Source organism: Strongylocentrotus purpuratus, unplaced genomic scaffold, assembly GCF_000002235.5.
Source record: "Strongylocentrotus purpuratus isolate Spur 01 unplaced genomic scaffold, Spur_5.0 spur5_scaffold_1, whole genome shotgun sequence".
NCBI lineage: Eukaryota > Metazoa > Echinodermata > Echinoidea > Camarodonta > Strongylocentrotidae > Strongylocentrotus > Strongylocentrotus purpuratus.
The window spans coordinates 3,260,944-3,277,879 of record NW_022145594.1 but is presented as its reverse complement, the minus strand read 5'-3'; the positions used below and the strand labels follow the sequence as shown (position 1 = coordinate 3,277,879).

Sequence of the window (16,936 nt, the reverse complement as noted above, 5' to 3'; positions counted from 1 at the left end):
TATGTACGTATTGTTAATCTATGCAAATGTGATTACTGAATGAAGATGTATAATGACATGATAATTTCCTTTGTCATTTTTTTCGATATACATTGTTGCTTATTTTTGTCTATAAATTTTAGCACATATTGTTTTCCTACATTCTCAGAAAAAATGATGATTAAGGCTTCAATTTAAAATGTCAAAATGGTTTATAGTAAATCTAATACATGTAACTATTTTTTATAGATGTGGGTTAGCAATCTATATCTGCTGCGCCAATATTTTATACTTCATAATTGATATGTATCATTTTGATAGCATTGTTCTTAAAGTCCCTGATACAAAGTGTATTACCCTTCAACCTAATCTGACTGATACCAGGAATATGTTAGAACGTCCAAGAAAGGTAGTGAAACGCATCATAGCTGCAGTGGATTTACCATCAATCGAAGATCTGTACCAGAATAATGTCCTTTCTAAAAGTGATACAAATAATGCAGGACCCAAGCTCACATCCACTGAGTGTAAACTGATCAGGAACACACCTGTGTGCACCGCGAACTTAACGTGCATGTTTCCCGGATGTTTCAGACAATCCTTTGTCTCTAAGTCTATTGTTTATCCATCTGTTTAACTCCAAAGCAAGACGAGTTTCACCATCATGAAGTTATTTTGTAAATGTCCAACAGTGTACAGATTTGTCATCTCTCCCTCTCTCTCTCTCTGTTTACTCTTTCTCTTGTTCTATATCCCCTTACTTTCTCTTTCCCCCTCCCCCTCCCACTCTCGTTCTCTCTCTCTCCATCTCTCTCTCTCTCTCTCTTCCCTATCTCTCTTTCTCTTCTCTCCCCTGTACCCTTGCTAAAATTCCTACTTGTGCACATACATTGCCAATACATATATTTCATACTGTTTCTTAGTAATCGGTAATCAATTAAGCCACAAAATTATAATGTACTGGATTGTCTAAACACAACATGATCTAGCCACACTATATCAATGGCACTGAATGTAATATATTGATAACTGATATTGCATAAGTAATACAATGCAGTAAATAAGTAGGTAAGTAACTACCATCAATGATATGGATAATAATACTATTGATGATAATAATGATAATAATAATGATAAGCTCATTTTGTTCTTAACCTTTCTGATGGATTGATTGTAAGGATGACGATATATAACTGAAGTATTTTTTGTATGTTATGTATGTATTTTGTTTCATTGTGTGTATGTTTATATTGTATAACTTGTACCAACCAGCAGAATTCAAATTTCCTGATATGGACAAATTGCAAAAGAAGTCAGGATTATAAGTTGAATAAAAAAGGGAAGATTTAAATATACCTTCTGTATCTCTGATCTCTTTGTATGATGTGAAATATATATAGGAGAGACATGGGAAGACGATGAGAGAGAGTGAGAGGGGGAGGGGGCTAAGAAGGAAGGGAGAGGGAGAGATGAGAGAAACAAATACACTATTTTATAGTGAGTAAGAGAGACAACAAAAAAGAGGTGCGGAAAAGCGAGATGCCTCGAAAACTTAATAACGTGAGTGAGAGAGGAGATTTTTATAAAGTGGGTATTGAAAATAAAGCAGCGATGGACAGCATGGGAAACGGTGATAGCTAGATGACTTTGGAGGGAGACTGAATGAGAAGATAGAGAAATGGTGAGAGAGAGAGAGAGAAAGGAGAGGAGCATCACAAAGGAGATATAGCGGGGGGGGGGGGGAGAGCAATGTTGATGAAGAGAGATACGAAGAAGGGTGAGGAAGGAAGAGGGGGATTGGGGGGGGGGGGTTCAAATAGAGAGAGATACCTGCATGTAGCAATGAGTTATAATGGGGGAAGGGGTGGGGGTTGAGAGAGAACGAGCAGGAGAAACGGTAATTGGGTGATACAGAGCGGTAAGAAACATCAATAATTGTAATAGACTGAGAGGAAAGGGGAGTAGACAGAAATTTAGTGAGAGGAGCAGAAATATGGAGGAATGAAACATGAGAGATAGATAGAGAGAGAACAAAATAGTGAGAGACTGATACCAGGAGAAATGAATGGAAGATTGAAAGGAAGAGAGAGAGATGTCGGATACAAAAATAAATGGATAAAAGAAGAAAGGGATGTTAATATATATATAGATATAATTATTTATACTAGGGATGCATGCTGAGAGACTAAGAAAAAATAGAAACAGAGATAGATCGATAGAGACGGAGAGAAAGTGAGAGAGAGGGCCGGGGATCGAGGGGGGGGGGCAGAAATGAGGGAGACACATACCGGGACATAAATAAACGGAATAGTGGAGGAATGAGAGAGAGAGAGAGAGAAGGGGGGGGGGTAAGACAGATGATTAGAGACCGAGGAAATACATAGGAAGAGAGAGGGGGAGGGGTTGGAGTAAAAGATAGTGAAAGAGAAAGATATAGAAAGGGAGATAGAAAACATTAGAAAAGACAGAGAAGCGATCAGTTGCATTGTCCAGGGGCACGTCAAAATTCAAGACCCTGTCGGGGGGGGGGGGGGGGGGGGGGGCGAATCCCTCAGACGTTCTCGAGTTTTTGCAATTCGAAACCTTCTAGTTAGCTCTCTCTCCTAACGACAATTTTATCCAACAAAGCATTTTTTTTAAGCAGATGTTTCTGCATTTATTGAAAAATCAAATACAAGATATTCATTTAACAATAATAATATATAATATAATTGATTTACATAAAATGTGACAACTGAAATACAACAACAAACAAAAACACACATATAATTCAAAACTTGAAAGTATGGAGGTAAATCAAAGAATCAAGATAAATGCAGATGCCAACTATCATAATGCTTGTGACAGTAGAAGCTGTTGTCTTGTGAATTTTGGGAATCACTTCTATCATTACGGATGGGGTCCTGAATGCCATGCTGCAGTGCCTTTTCGGGTCGCAGGGGCATGCAGCTAGAGCCCCAGCCGGAGACCCAAACGCTCTAAACTCTATTCTATATCCCTTGGAATTTGCACTGCCCTTAATGGTTTATCTCGTTTGAAATCATTTCTCTTTCTCAGTCACACTCTGTTAAGGACAATTTTATAGAATAAAGGTTTTCATATGTTTGCGATGGGGTGGGGTATCCATCCCATCCAATACGTGGTATATTGTTTTTTGTTTTTTTCAATTTAATTTCTCTCTCTCTCTCTCTCTCTCTCTCTCCCTCTCTCTCCCTCTCTTTCTCTCTCGTATATACCTCTCTCTGTCTCTCTCTCTCACTCTCTCACTCTCTCTTTCATTTTCATCTCTTCGAACTCCTCTTAAAGGAGCTACACAAAGAAAATTTACTAACAACTGATAATTAGAACAAATTACATATGGATGGAAAGATTTTCTCTTGAAAAACACGAATAGTTTGCTGAGAAATCATATAGATATCATGGAAAGGCGTAAAATGCAATTTTTCAAGACCCTTCTTAGACCCCCAAGCGCCCCCGAACGTAAGCCAAACACACGAGCGTAGCGAGCTCTGAATAGTGACGTCACACCCTGGACAAACAGCTCGGCACCGGCCGCATACCGGAGTCGCGTGTGTATTAGTCTGCAGCTAGACAGCCGTGTCCAGGGTGTGACGTCACAATAGTGACGTCATACGAAGGACTGCTGAAGGCAGTAAATCTGGATCTCAAAACTAACATTTTTGAAAGTTGATTTCTGCGGGCCCCAAACATATTTTGAAGAGGAAATTTGTTGTATTTGATCAGTAAGGCTTCCCCTTCGCAATGATATGAATTTTGCATCAATTCAATAACACTTTTGCTTCTTAATTGGTGTGACTCCTTTAACCTTCTTTTCTATTTTTTATTTCCGTCGCTCTCTTCCCCCTTTTCAGGCCGCCGAAAAGGAGTGCATGGCCGAATCACCCCCTGGATCCGCCACTGACATGACAACAATCATTATAGGAGACCCTGAAAACTGTCTTACTAATGGCCGATTTCAATCTATAGCTAATTGTGTATAAAAAAAAGAGGAAAAGACAAAGGAAAGCTAGCCTATGAGATCGAGATAAGTGCAGATGAAGTGCTCTGATGAAGGAGAATTTTTGTAGGTCATATACCAGATCAACAATATAATGATTATAATATTATGATAATTGTGATGTAGGCCTACAGCATTGTTCCACACCACACTAGCTGAAGACTGAACTGAACTGTCTGCACTTATATAGCTGTGTACCCCGCGCAAGCGTAGAAGATATCTTTCTGAAAAGTTGTTGTTGTTGTTGTTGAAATTGAAATGTTTGAATATCATCAGTATTAAAATCATAAGGATTATAGGCTACATCCTTATGATTAAAATGCACGATTTAAATGGTGAAGGGAAATGAAATATAATTAATCTTGCACAGTAGCACTTCGCTGAGACAGGTGAGCCAAGTCATGACTCGAAAACAGAAGTCTGGAAAGACAGACCCCCCCCCCCCCCCCCCCCCCCCCCCAATCAGTAAAAGTGGGCCATGAGATCAAGTTCGAAAAGATGAACATGCTGCATTAAAGAAGGAACGCCTTGGCGCAGATCTGTCAAGATTGAAGAGCGCCATCTAAACCCCAACAACAACATTGCTGAAAAGAGCCGGGGATTCCCCTCATTCATTCGCGCGCTCAGTGATCGCCATTTTTCTGCCAGAAATGTGCACACGTCCTGTATTGCCACGCCACCTCGCTTAGCTTTCGAGTTCGATTCAGTGATTGATCTTATTAAATATTTGGATCTTTCTTCAGTTGCAGTAGATTTAGATTGACGTATGTCGACGAAATGCTGCTTTTGTAAACATAATCAGACTGAAGTGAAACAAGGTTAGTGTATTTACTACTGTAACAAATCAGGGTTTTAGTATTGGACGAAGGTTAAGCATTTTCTATTGTCGAGCATGCGCTATAGCAATATGGTGCATCGTTGATTTAGCAATTACCAAACTGAAGGAAAATGAGCATAAATTACATATTTTGATCATGTTGGTGCAATTATCATGTTTCTTTTGGGGATATTACTTGTATAGTAGTGATCTAATCAGGAATAAGGGGTTATACTGAAGATTATATGTGAAGATTTTATGGGATTAGTAGAAATATTGTGTTGAAGTGTTGTTTTACTAACGAGGACATAATTGTTCTTTTACACGTTTATGTATAGGGAAATTGTTACGATGATCAGGGTTGTGCATCTAGGGCTTTCCACTGCACTGTATCCGATACAGGCCAGCCTCACCGAGGCTGGCCTGATAGTTGGCCTGATAATTGGCCTGATAGTTGGCCTGATAATTGGCCTGATAATTGGCCTGATAGTTGGCCTGATAGTTGAGTCTTACATCTAGTTTACACTTGTACTTGTGCTGAGTTAACCCTGAATGTTGGTTGGTTCGCATTAAAAGACTTTCCACATACTACTCGTGATTGGTCTGATTTCTTGGAGCAGTGAAACCGTAGTTAGACGAATGGATGAGAATCAGTAACAGGTATTGACAAAGCATGATTGACTGCTCGAGGGATGTTCAATTGATTGATGATGTGCTCAAGACGTTTTTAGGTGACCGATTGCAATCGATGGACGAATGATTGTTGAGATACGTGTGAGCAGTAAATAACTCCAGCCATTAAGCTACGGGCATATATTTTGTCCAAACGGACGGAGAGCGCCTGGCCAACACGGGGCATCCTGACAAATATTCCGTGTCAAGCCAAGGTGGCAAAAATCGTGTCCGCCACACATGGTGTCAGAAGTGGGATAGCTGATGGCGTGGAGTGGTCGAGCTGATGGAGCTAGGGGACGACGGCAGTAGCACTGATGGAGCTGGGGGACCATGGGCAGTAAGTCTGACGGCGTCACAAGTTGGTATAGCTGACGGAGCTGGGGGACGGCAGGCAGTAAGACTGACGGCGTCACAGCTGGTTGAGCTGGGGGACGACGGGCAGTAGGTCTGACGGTGTCACAAGCTGGTAGAGCTGACGGAGCTGGGGGACGACGGGCAGAAGGCCTGACGGCGTCACAAGCTGGTAGAGCTGACGGAGCTGGGGGACGACGAAGGGCAGTAGGTCGTACGGCGTCACAGCTGGTCGAGCTGATAAAGCTTGGGGGCGACGTGCAGTGAGACTGCCGCGTCACAGCTGGTCAAGCTGAAGGAGCTTGGGGACAACGGGCAGTAAGACTGACTGCGTCACAGCTGGTCGAGCTGACGGAGCTTGGGGACGACGGGAGGTAGCATTGACGGTGTTGCAGCTGGTCGAGTTGACGGAAGTGCGGAACGACAATGGAGAGAAAGAACAATGAGCCCAGGGATGCCTAGATCTAGAAGGAAAGGAAACGAACTAACTTTTGAACAGTTGAACACTTTTGGAAAGAACCATTTTGAACTGTCAGAAAAGACTTGGATTTTAGTTTTGAATTGTTTTGATAACATGTTATGATTTGTTGTTGTTGCATAAGTTATAGATAAGTTAGCTTGGGGACCAAGCTTGGGAGGGAAGGGAATCGTGTAACAAATCAGGGTTTTAGTATTGGACGAAGGTTAAGCATTTTCTATTGTCGAGCATGCGCTATAGCAATATGGTGCATCGTTGATTTAGCAATTACCAAACTGAAGGAAAATGAGCATAAATTACATATTTTGATCATGTTGGTGCAATTATCATGTTTCTTTTGGGGATATTACTTGTATAGTAGTGATCTAATCAGGAATAAGGGGTTATACTGAAGATTATATGTGAAGATTTTATGGGATTAGTAGAAATATTGTGTTGAAGTGTTGTTTTACTAACGAGGACATAATTGTTCTTTTACACGTTTATGTATAGGGAAATTGTTACGATGGTCAGGGTTGTGCATCTAGGGCTTTCCACTGCACTGTATCCGATACAGGCCAGCCTCGGTGACCTGATAGTTGGCCTGATAATTGGCCTGATAGTTGGCCTGATAATTGGCCTGATAATTGGCCTGATAGTTGGCCTGATAGTTGGCCTGATAGTTGAGTCTTACATCTAGTTTACACTTGTACTTGTGCTGAGTTAACCCTGAATGTTGGTTGGTTCGCATTAAAAGACTTTCCACATACTACTCGTGATTGGTCTGATTTCTTGGAGCAGTGAAACCGTAGTTAGACGAATGGATGAGAATCAGTAACAGGTATTGACAAAGCATGATTGACTGCTCGAGGGATGTTCAATTGATTGATGATGTGCTCAAGACGTTTTTAGGTGACCGATTGCAGTCGATGGACGAATGATTGTTGAGATACGTGTGAGCAGTAAATAACTCCAGCCATTAAGCTACGGGCATATATTTTGTCCAAACGGACGGAGAGCGCCTGGCCAACACGGGGCATCCTGACAAATATTCCGTGTCAAGCCAAGGTGGCAAAAATCGTGTCCGCCACACTACAAAAATATAGAGTAAAGTACCCGGTTTTCGGCCACTTAAGACAAAATCCTATTTATTGGACTCTTTACTTCCTATTTATTATCATTTCTTGTTCAAATCATGAAGCAAATATTATTATTATTTAAACAAAAAAAGAATCCCCCAAAAAAATCACGAATTGCCATGACAATATTCATTTCAATTTTCACTGTTTTGGAGCCGGTTATCGGCCGAGCGTTTCAGTTTACGGCCGCATGTACAAAGTCAATGGGAAGCGCTCGCGCGCGCCGTGCGTTTCTGCGCTGATGTATAGCACAAGCGGGCGGAGCAGGTATCCCACGCCGGAGCTCCCGGGTGCTCGCCTGGCCGAATACAGGCACAGCGGTGATCGGAAGTTGGAATCTGAATTAGACAGACATACATGTATCGTGTGTGCGTCGCGGTGTGCGGCTGCATTGATTTAATAGAACAGCTAGTGTCGCATGTATGATGTATTCACCTGTGCTTCTTATTTTTACATAATAGCAGTGAAGGGATGTTCCTTTGTCTACCACAGCAATTGTTGAGGGTAGAATGAGGAACAGTAAATTATGTCCGCTTTCTTTGTCCGTCATGTTCATAGTGATAGTCAGAATGCAAATTGCATGTAGACTATTCCATATGTTGTTAGGACAAGAAATAATGTTTGTCCTACCTACATGGAGCGACAACTATAATGTATGCAATTCACATTCTCACTATTGAAATAAAATTATTTGTAACCGGTGAATGAAATAATTTGTAACGAGGCACTTAACAAATATTTATCTATTAAATTGATTCCATTCCTGTGCCTCTTCTTGGCACTGCTGGGTCGAGAGTCCTTGACTGCACTCCCAGGATCTCTATAGAGTAAAACCGCCAAACTTCGGACGTTGCCAAACTTCGAACAAAATTACTTCAACGGCTCGAACGCAAAATATGAGCCTAGCTCAGGCGGGTAACTTGCATGCATTTGATACTACTACTAACCTATATCGTTAGTACAAAAAGTTAGGGCAGGTTGCCGTCTGCAAAACTCACAAAAAACATCGAATTCAGAGACAGATTTCAGGTTACCTCGATTTTTACAGTTCCTTAACGGGGGAGTTAAGGTGTAGAGCCTCCAATATATCGATTACAAACAAATCCTTGGCATATTTCAGGTGGTTTCTGCCAAAATTATGGGAGCTTATGAGATACTTTTTCACTCTATGGCGAACATTTTCTAATGGCGGCCGTTACCACGGACCTAGGGGTTCTAGATAGATTCCCCTACCAAAAGATGGCGCTCTTCCAAGCTTCGGACAGGCAACATTGAGTGTCATTTTGACTACGAAAAAATAGCGCTTTCGTAAGATTTCAGCACCAAAATATTGTACGAGTGTTGTGAAAAACACCTTTCTGATAGTTCTACCTAACTTAAATCTACCCAAAACGAGAAAATAATACCTTTTTTCATGAAATCAACGCAGTCAAACTTACCCCCGTCGTACGATTTTGATCCGGTTTCCAAACCTCCGATGAATGCGCACTTTAGCGCGCGCGCTATACGTGCGCTATACGTGCGCTACACATGAACGTCCGAAGCTTGGCAAGTGCGTCCGAACCATGGCATGAAAACAGGTTCGGCGGGTAAGTAAATAATTCTAGTTTTCCGTTTCCTTTACTAATTTTCTTTTACATGATATACATAAACAGTATTTGCACAATAATAGTATATTTGATCTTTCAATAATTAAAAAAGAATTTATTGTTTTCCCCCGTTTTGTCTTAAGTGTCAGAAGTTTGGCGGTCTTACTCTATATGGTGTAGACCGTGCAATACATGATGACGCTAATTGCATGCTGGGAAAGGAACCTGGGTGCCCTGATTGGCGACTACAAAAAAAAAATCACAAAATCATTGTTTTTCTGCCCAAATACAGCATTTCTTGAATAGTAACCCTGTGAGGCACAGCTTCTTGGCTGGTCCCAGCCATTTTTCCCAAGGGCGGGCTTCATGAGGCGGGGGCGAAATAGTTTATGGGTTGAAGTAAAGCCCCCAAAACCTTAAGCTATTATTAAATAGATGTAGTGAATTGAAACTCTGAAGGATAGTTATTCCATCTGTTTTATGTACGTAATACAGTCAAACCTGCTTTAGTGACCAACTGTCTACAAAGGCCACATTTGTTGTTTCCCTTGAAAATGGTTTCTCATTGAATCATGTACTATTAAAAGGAACCTGTCTACAAAGACCACCTGTCTACAAAGGTCACTTTTTGTGTTTCCCTTAGGTGGTCGCTATAGACAGGTTTGACTGTATCTATATTTTTAAATATTGTTTTCAGATATTGTCGCCCGTGTCATATCACCATTTTCCAGAGGACTACATTTCTGTAGAGTGAGAAGGACATCTTACACCATGGATGGATTCTGTCTTCTCTATCTGCTCCTGATCCTCTTGATGAGATCTGGTGACATTGAAACCAATCCAGGTCCTAACACTGCAGCAAGGTATGCATAGGCCTACTAGTAGCGCCTTTAGGGTTAACAATGACGTTGAGTTCTGGGCCCTGTTTCATAAACCTTGTTATCAATAACAAGTTACAATAACTTTTATAAGCTACTAGAATAAGCCAGTTCACGGTTGCAGTCTGAGCAAGAGCAGATAAAGGTTATTGCAGAACAAATTGTGAAAAATAGGGAGACGAAATACCGGATACGTGCTCAAGGAAGTTATGTAATCAATATTCATTTATGCACAAGCAGTGCACTCCAGGATACACAGGTGGAAGTATTCTTTTAAAAAGGGGAAACAAAGGCTATTTATGTAGCACCTCCATCGCTGTAGGATTGATTATTTCAAAATGTACAAAGTGGGACTTCTTCATGTTTTGAAGATCTGTGGATATTCTAGGCCATTGCAGAGATGTGCTAACCGTGAACTGGTCTATTGTGGCATTTGTTCTGCTGAGAGCCTAAGATCAGGAATGTCATAGAAATTTAGCATTTTTTATTGATAACAAGTTTTATGAAACAGGGACCTATAGTTCCGTGATTGCTTTGCAAAAGAAATGGTGTGGAAGCGATAGGAAAAGTTGATCATGTAGCACATAAGTATACTGTGAGGTATTGGAGTTGTCAGAATGATAGTTTTGCCCAGTCTTGCTAAAAGTCATATGTACTAGCTGGACACAGAAATGTGTACCGTATTTGGGACTCCACAAACATGGCGGCAGGAAAGTGCATGTGGTCAAAAACAAAATATTTGTCATTTTAAAAAAATGAGGGCATTTGAAGAGCTGTGTTTTTCAGGGAAGATTTTGTTCTATGATACTCTTCCATACAAACATAATAAGTGTGAAAAAGCTCACAATTTTTGTCACCTTTCCCAAAACTCAACCTTCCTATACTGCCTTCAAACTGGCTTCTATTGGAGTCACACCGATGAAAATACTGACTGAATTTTTCTTATGTAAACAAAGGTGAAACCGCCGTTTTCCCTGCTGTCGCTTTCATTCTGCCGGAGAAATTCACTCGCTGTGGCGACCCCTTGCCGGAAGTGAAGAATTATTACGTAATTATTAAGCCCGCGCCCCATCTAGCTGGCATGCAGCATGTTCAACAAAAAGTCAACAAACACAGCTGCATGGTTACGTGAAACGCGCGTAAACTGCGATATTAGGCCATTTTCATCGCTGTTTTAATCACTGTTTTCTCCCGGACGCATTCACAGTGGCTGTTTCATCGGTGTCACACCGATAGAATGAGAATATCTCTTGCTCTTGAGCAGGAGAATTTAATCGCCTATTTCTCTTCTTTTCATCAGCTATTTAATCAGCTTTTTCTCCTCTGTAGCATTCATAGTGGCCGTTTCATCGGATGCGTCTGGATGCGTCCGATGAAAATTAGGCCAGTTTGAAAGGGAGGGGTATTAACCCTATTTAGCCCGGGCTATTTTGAAACTGCATAGCCCGGGGGGGGGGGGGGCTTCTAAGGCCCCCCCCCCCCTATGATCTCGCCCGAAAATTTGCATACATGTCAAGTGAAGTGTATAGAATACTATGGTAATTTCAATTTTTTTGAAAAATTCACTTATTTGCATATTTATGGTAATTTATGCAAGCAAGGTCATCAAATTCACATTTTTGCCCATATATCAGACATTATTCATATTTAAACATTCTTTCTCACTACATATATTTGTTAGACCATTTGGAATAATAATACAACACAAAAATTGAAAAACCAGGGTTATTCCTTATGTTATCTATTGTTTTGATAATTTCTTATGTATTTCTTTGTTTTTTTAACTTATGTATTTTATTGTTTTTGTTGTTTTATTTCATTTCCAACTATAATTCAACTATTTTGACCCCAAAAATAAACACCTTAACTATAAACAAGACCAAATAACCAATGTTTTATCTCTTTATTTGAAAAATGAGATTTTCGGGCTGACATGCAAAGACAAAAGGACACGTGACTTTGTAACGGTAGGTCCGATTTTCGAAAAATTTCTTTCAAAAGATGCGCAAGACTCGAAAGAAAAAAGTCACAAAATTTCAGTGCAAGATTTTCTTGCGTTAAAAAATTATCGCGAAAAATGTCGAGGGGGGGGGCTTCTAAAGCCCCCCCCCCCCCCCCGGGCTAAATAGGGTTAAACAAGGCAAACCACACAATGGTCAGTCATGAATGAGAAAGTGACACTTGAAATCATCAATTTATAGAACAAACTTATAGGGATTACATATATTCTGCATGATACAGATTATGATTATGATGATAAAGGTAATAATAATGAGAATATTAACAATAATGATGATGATAATTGAATAACTAATAATAATGATAATGATAATAATAATCGTCATCATCATCATCAATTGTATTAATATACATTTAAAAATCATCAGTATTTTGACAAGTAGTAAAGTAATCCTTTACTTCTTATTATTATTATCATCATCGTCATTATTGTATTTACCGGTACTGCCTAACTCTGCTTTTTTTTTAATAATTACCCTCGTGAGAAAAATATTGCCTTGACCTGCAACTTGGGGCACTATGTTTCAATCGTTAATATCACAGGCATTATATTCTGATATCCCTAGGCTGTTATATATTGCATGCTCGAGCATGTATGTAATACAAATTGTTGAGTATCACATGAAATTTTCTCAGGCAATAGGATGTTCTCTAACTAACATCCTGTTGTACCCAATTGATTTATTACTCATTTTTACAGTACTGTCAGTGACATGGAGTTCCTGAAGCTGGCCAAGGATATCCAACCATCTTACTACAACGCTGTAGGGACATCTCTAGGTTTCTCCTATGCTCAGCTAGAGAACATCCTGATTCAGAAGTCAAATAGCCATACCAATGCATTTTTTGATGTATTCATGAAATGGAATGTCATGCAGCAACCTCCACACTCAAACAAACGGCAGCTTTTGGCAGACAAACTACGAGAGATTGACTTGGGTGGCTTATCAGACAGATTACTCAATGAACCAAACAGCACAGGTAAACAGATACTAATTATTGCAGTCTTGCTATGTCAACAGAAGATATAGAAAACATTGCATAAAAGTAAAGTCAGTTTTTACCATCTAGATAAAGTGAATGATGCTCTGTGTTCTATACATGTACATTTGCCACAATTTACAGAAGTGTCAAATATTTCAGGCCCCATGTATGTTTTTATAATTTACTAATTTAACTTTATTAATTTTAGATATTTTCTGTACACCAGTTCTTTGAGTGACGGCAGAATTTAATGTTTGTCAGCTTTCTTTATGTGTACACGTTCTTCAAACAAATTATATTCTTTTGCGTCATTTAATTATGATAACTATAATTATGCATCTGCCCATGCACGGATGCATAATTGACTTCATGACTTCATACAAATTCAGACAAACATGTAGGACTTAGTGTCTTTACTTGAGTGCATGCACGTATTTGTAGGTCACACTATTAGCCTCATGCCTTTAAAATCTTTTCAGATGTATCAAAATACATGTTTATGTGTAATCATGGGAATATGGATTATCTATGTATTTTTAGGAGGGCAATCAAGACTGCTCGAATCACAGACCAAACCTCCTTCAGCTGAATCTCAGACCAAACCACTTTCTCCTGGACTGGTTAAGCAGTGTGCAAATGATTTCAAGTTCAAGTACAGGTCAACTGTCTGTAAGATCAGAGCTGATCCTCTCAATCCTGCTTCCACTGTGCAGTTTCAAGACATGTATACTAATCTTGTCCTACTAGAAGAACATAGGACAAAGAAACGAATGCTAGATTACAATGATATCCTTGATCTCAAAGTCAATGGAGAGTTCCCCAAGCGGATCATGGTTCAGGGAGAGGCAGGGGCTGGAAAAACTACATTTTGTGCTAAGATTGCCTGGGACTGGATTGAAGGGAGGCATTTCAGTCGCTTTGTGTGGGTCTTGATTGTTCCTCTACGTGAATTTAAGCAACACACTATTGGCGAGATTGCAAAGTCTTTTCTGGCCAAAAACAATCCAGCAACGGTTTCTCAGATTAGTGACTATATTCAGTCAAATCCTGACAAGGTATTCATCGCATTTGATGGGCTAGACGAAGTCAGTGGCGAAATCATGAAGCCAAAATCCTGCAAATCACAGTCTGCTGATCAAATTCAACTTAGGCCATCACAGCCAAGTGTCAACTCTTCAGGGGCATGTGGAAGCTCATCTGAGACTGGTGATATTAGACTTGTAGATATTCTTTGTTCAGATCAACTTGCCTCTTGCCCAGTCTTGGTTACCACTCGCCCTTGGAGGGCAGTAGAGATTAGATCAGATGGTGATCTAATGAAGCTCTACACATTCATTCATGTTGAGGGTTTCAACAGAAAGAATTTGTCAGTTTACATTCACAAATATTTTCCAATCAATAAGGATAAAGCAAACCAGCTTATCCAGTTCACCCGTGAGAATGATGTCATATCTGAAAACATGGCCCACTATCCTATATATGTAGCCATGTTGTGTCTTATGTGGAAAGAACTTGGTGAGCAAAAACTAAAGGAAATGAAATCATTGAAAACTTTTTCTCAAATATTCAAAACAATGATTGCCTTTCTAAAAGAACATTATGCTCAGAAAAAGGTGAATAAAGTAGGCAGCCCCTTACTTCTTGCCTCTTTGAAAAAAATTGATGAGCTCCTCGGACCAATTGCCAAACAGGCCCTCAATGGTTTGCTAGAAAATACCTTGGTTTTCAGTGAAGATGATTTCGAAATATGCCCAGAATCCAAGGACACTGCCTGTAGGGTTGGGATTTTGTCTCAGGAGGACAGAATTACCACTAGCATGGACATACATCAGGGAAATTCCTATGTGCAATTGCCAGTCTTCTTCCCTCACAAACTGTTTCAGGAGTACATGGCTGGAGTCCATCTTGCTTCCCTGTATGAATCAGATCGTAATGAATTCAAGAGGCTGATTGAGCAAGTAGTGCTGCCAAGGAAGGGGGAGTTTAGGTATCTCCTGTACTTCACTGTGTCACAGAACAAAAGTATTGCAACCCATGTAATGAAGTCTATGCTTCAAGGAATAGACATGAGTTCATTGGGCAGAGATGAAGAGTTACCTTTCATTGTTGATGTAGCCTTTGAGAGTCAGGACCCAGATGTAGCAGCCTTGGTGAGGGACAGGGTTTCATCAGAGGAGATTGAGCTGTACATACATGAATACAGTGGCATGACAGCACACACTGTAGCTGGTTATGCATTCGTTGGACCACATGTGGTAAGTTTAATCATAGTTTGATAAACAAAATTAGTACATCCATTTTTTTACATTACGTCTTTTTGCAATTTTCTTACTGTACAAGAGTATAATTATGTAAGGGTGCATCAAGGAGGTTTAAACAAATAATTTTAAAACTAGAACTGCAATCGGTGATGATATGCATGCATTGATTCCCGCATTTCTATTTTTTGAGCAGATAAATAAACTGAGCAATTAGATCAATGATCCTATGTACAATGAACACAACACACAACAAGGCACATGTCATTGCGCACGTATGTTTTTCTTCCATACACTGTATATGCTTTGGCCTACAAGTACATGTACCGGTATATGGCCTTGCATGCTAACATACCAATACATGACGCATATAGAGCGATACATTGTAATGCAGGATATAACATGGCATCTAAAACTTCCGGATGACAGATTTTCTAAATTGGGCTATGAGACATGCCCAGAGTTTGGCCACCCAGAAAATACTTTTCAATACAATTTCAAGATAGAGAAAAAGCCAAAAGAGGCAAAAATCAGTCTGAAAATTAACTTCATAGCCGATACGTGTTACAGTTGGGCAGAAACCCTGCATAATCCGAATTGTGACCTACTTCCAATTTTGATTTACTCAAAATTTACTGAGTGAACAAATGATATACTGTGTATGGAACCACCTGAAAGGGTATTCCATTGTGGTCATTTTAACCCATTGTCATCCACACTAAGGTACTACATGCATGTCACGCATTATAATGTGATGCATAGCAAATTCAGCATTTTAAAGATTAACCTAGGGATGATCAACGTCATGAAATTTTACCAAAGTTGGCAATCGGCCGTCAAGTAGTTTGATACACGATTACACATGTCTGCTAAGTTTCATAAGTTTTTAAGGAATTATCCTGAAAAGTATGGTTTTCGTGAGCAATTTTTTGCAAAGTCGGTCAGTGGTAGGATGAATTTTTTTGTTGTTGTAGCTGAAAAGTGTATATCTTGAAGTATCTAAATCCATAAAAGGGTACTGATAAATTCAGGCATGATGGAGCTATGGCCCCATAAACATCCATTGTCAGATGCTATTCAAATCATGCATGACTATTGACGTGTGAAATTCAGGAGAAATAGATGTATGTGCAATGCAAAGATAAAGATGCTGTACATATTTCAGACAGAAAGAGATTGATATGACAAAGTTAAGGTAATTTTTCTTTTTCATTGGTCAATATTTAAAGAACTTTAGCGATTTTTGAAAGAGTCGATTTCGGTCTTACATTTAGAGTATGAAGATTGTATTTTGAAGGGCCATTTGTATGGTAAAGATTAAGAGCAACTCTTGCACTATGTAGAGTAATTTGTTAGAAGTCTGTAGCATTTTGGATAGTGGAGATAGGTAGGCTGAAAGAAAGGCATGTAAACGGTCCCGAAACGGTCAAAATGGCGCCTGGACAATCAGTTCAGCAGCTAGTGCACACGATGAGATGGTAAAGCATATACATGTATATGTATACAAAATCTGAAAGGAATTGGGATAGAGAAAGGGACAAAATAAGGAATAACAAGCACTAGCTGCATGCAAAATGAATGTGATTGGGGTGGAAGAGGAATAAGAAAAAGAATTCAGAACAAGCAAATTTACAAGGCATCAATTGACGAGGATGACAATTAATTACAATAAATCTTTGTACTGGTACATAATATATACATGTACATGTACACATTGCATCTGTACCTTTTAGATGAGATGAGATTTGGGGACAGGAAACTTCATACATAAT

At 39.7% G+C, this 16,936-nt stretch overlaps 1 protein-coding gene across 1 annotated transcript; it reads left to right on the top strand.

The window, feature by feature from the left end:
• Positions 1 to 4,745: 4,745 nt before the first annotated feature.
• LOC115920855 lies at positions 4,746 to 12,968 on the top strand. Its single transcript, XM_030977510.1, has 3 exons — positions 4,746 to 4,815; positions 9,723 to 9,888; positions 12,623 to 12,968. Exons 1-3 carry the CDS (start codon positions 4,764 to 4,766, stop codon positions 12,951 to 12,953), a joined length of 549 nt encoding a protein of 182 aa, XP_030833370.1. The 5' UTR covers positions 4,746 to 4,763; the 3' UTR covers positions 12,954 to 12,968.
• The last annotated feature ends 3,968 nt before the right edge of the window (positions 12,969 to 16,936 follow it).

What these genes read in the sequence shown, in the direction of transcription:
- LOC115920855 (XM_030977510.1), top strand. Translation starts at nt 4,764, where the DNA reads ATGTCGACGAAATGCTGCTTTTGTAAACATAATCAGACTGAAGTGAAA. An exon ending in TCAGACTGAAGTGAAACAAG is followed by an intron (nt 4,816 to 9,722) that starts GTTAGTGTATTT and finishes TATTGTTTTCAG; the next exon opens with ATATTGTCGCCCGTGTCATA. An exon ending in GGTCCTAACACTGCAGCAAG is followed by an intron (nt 9,889 to 12,622) that starts GTATGCATAGGC and finishes TCATTTTTACAG; the next exon opens with TACTGTCAGTGACATGGAGT.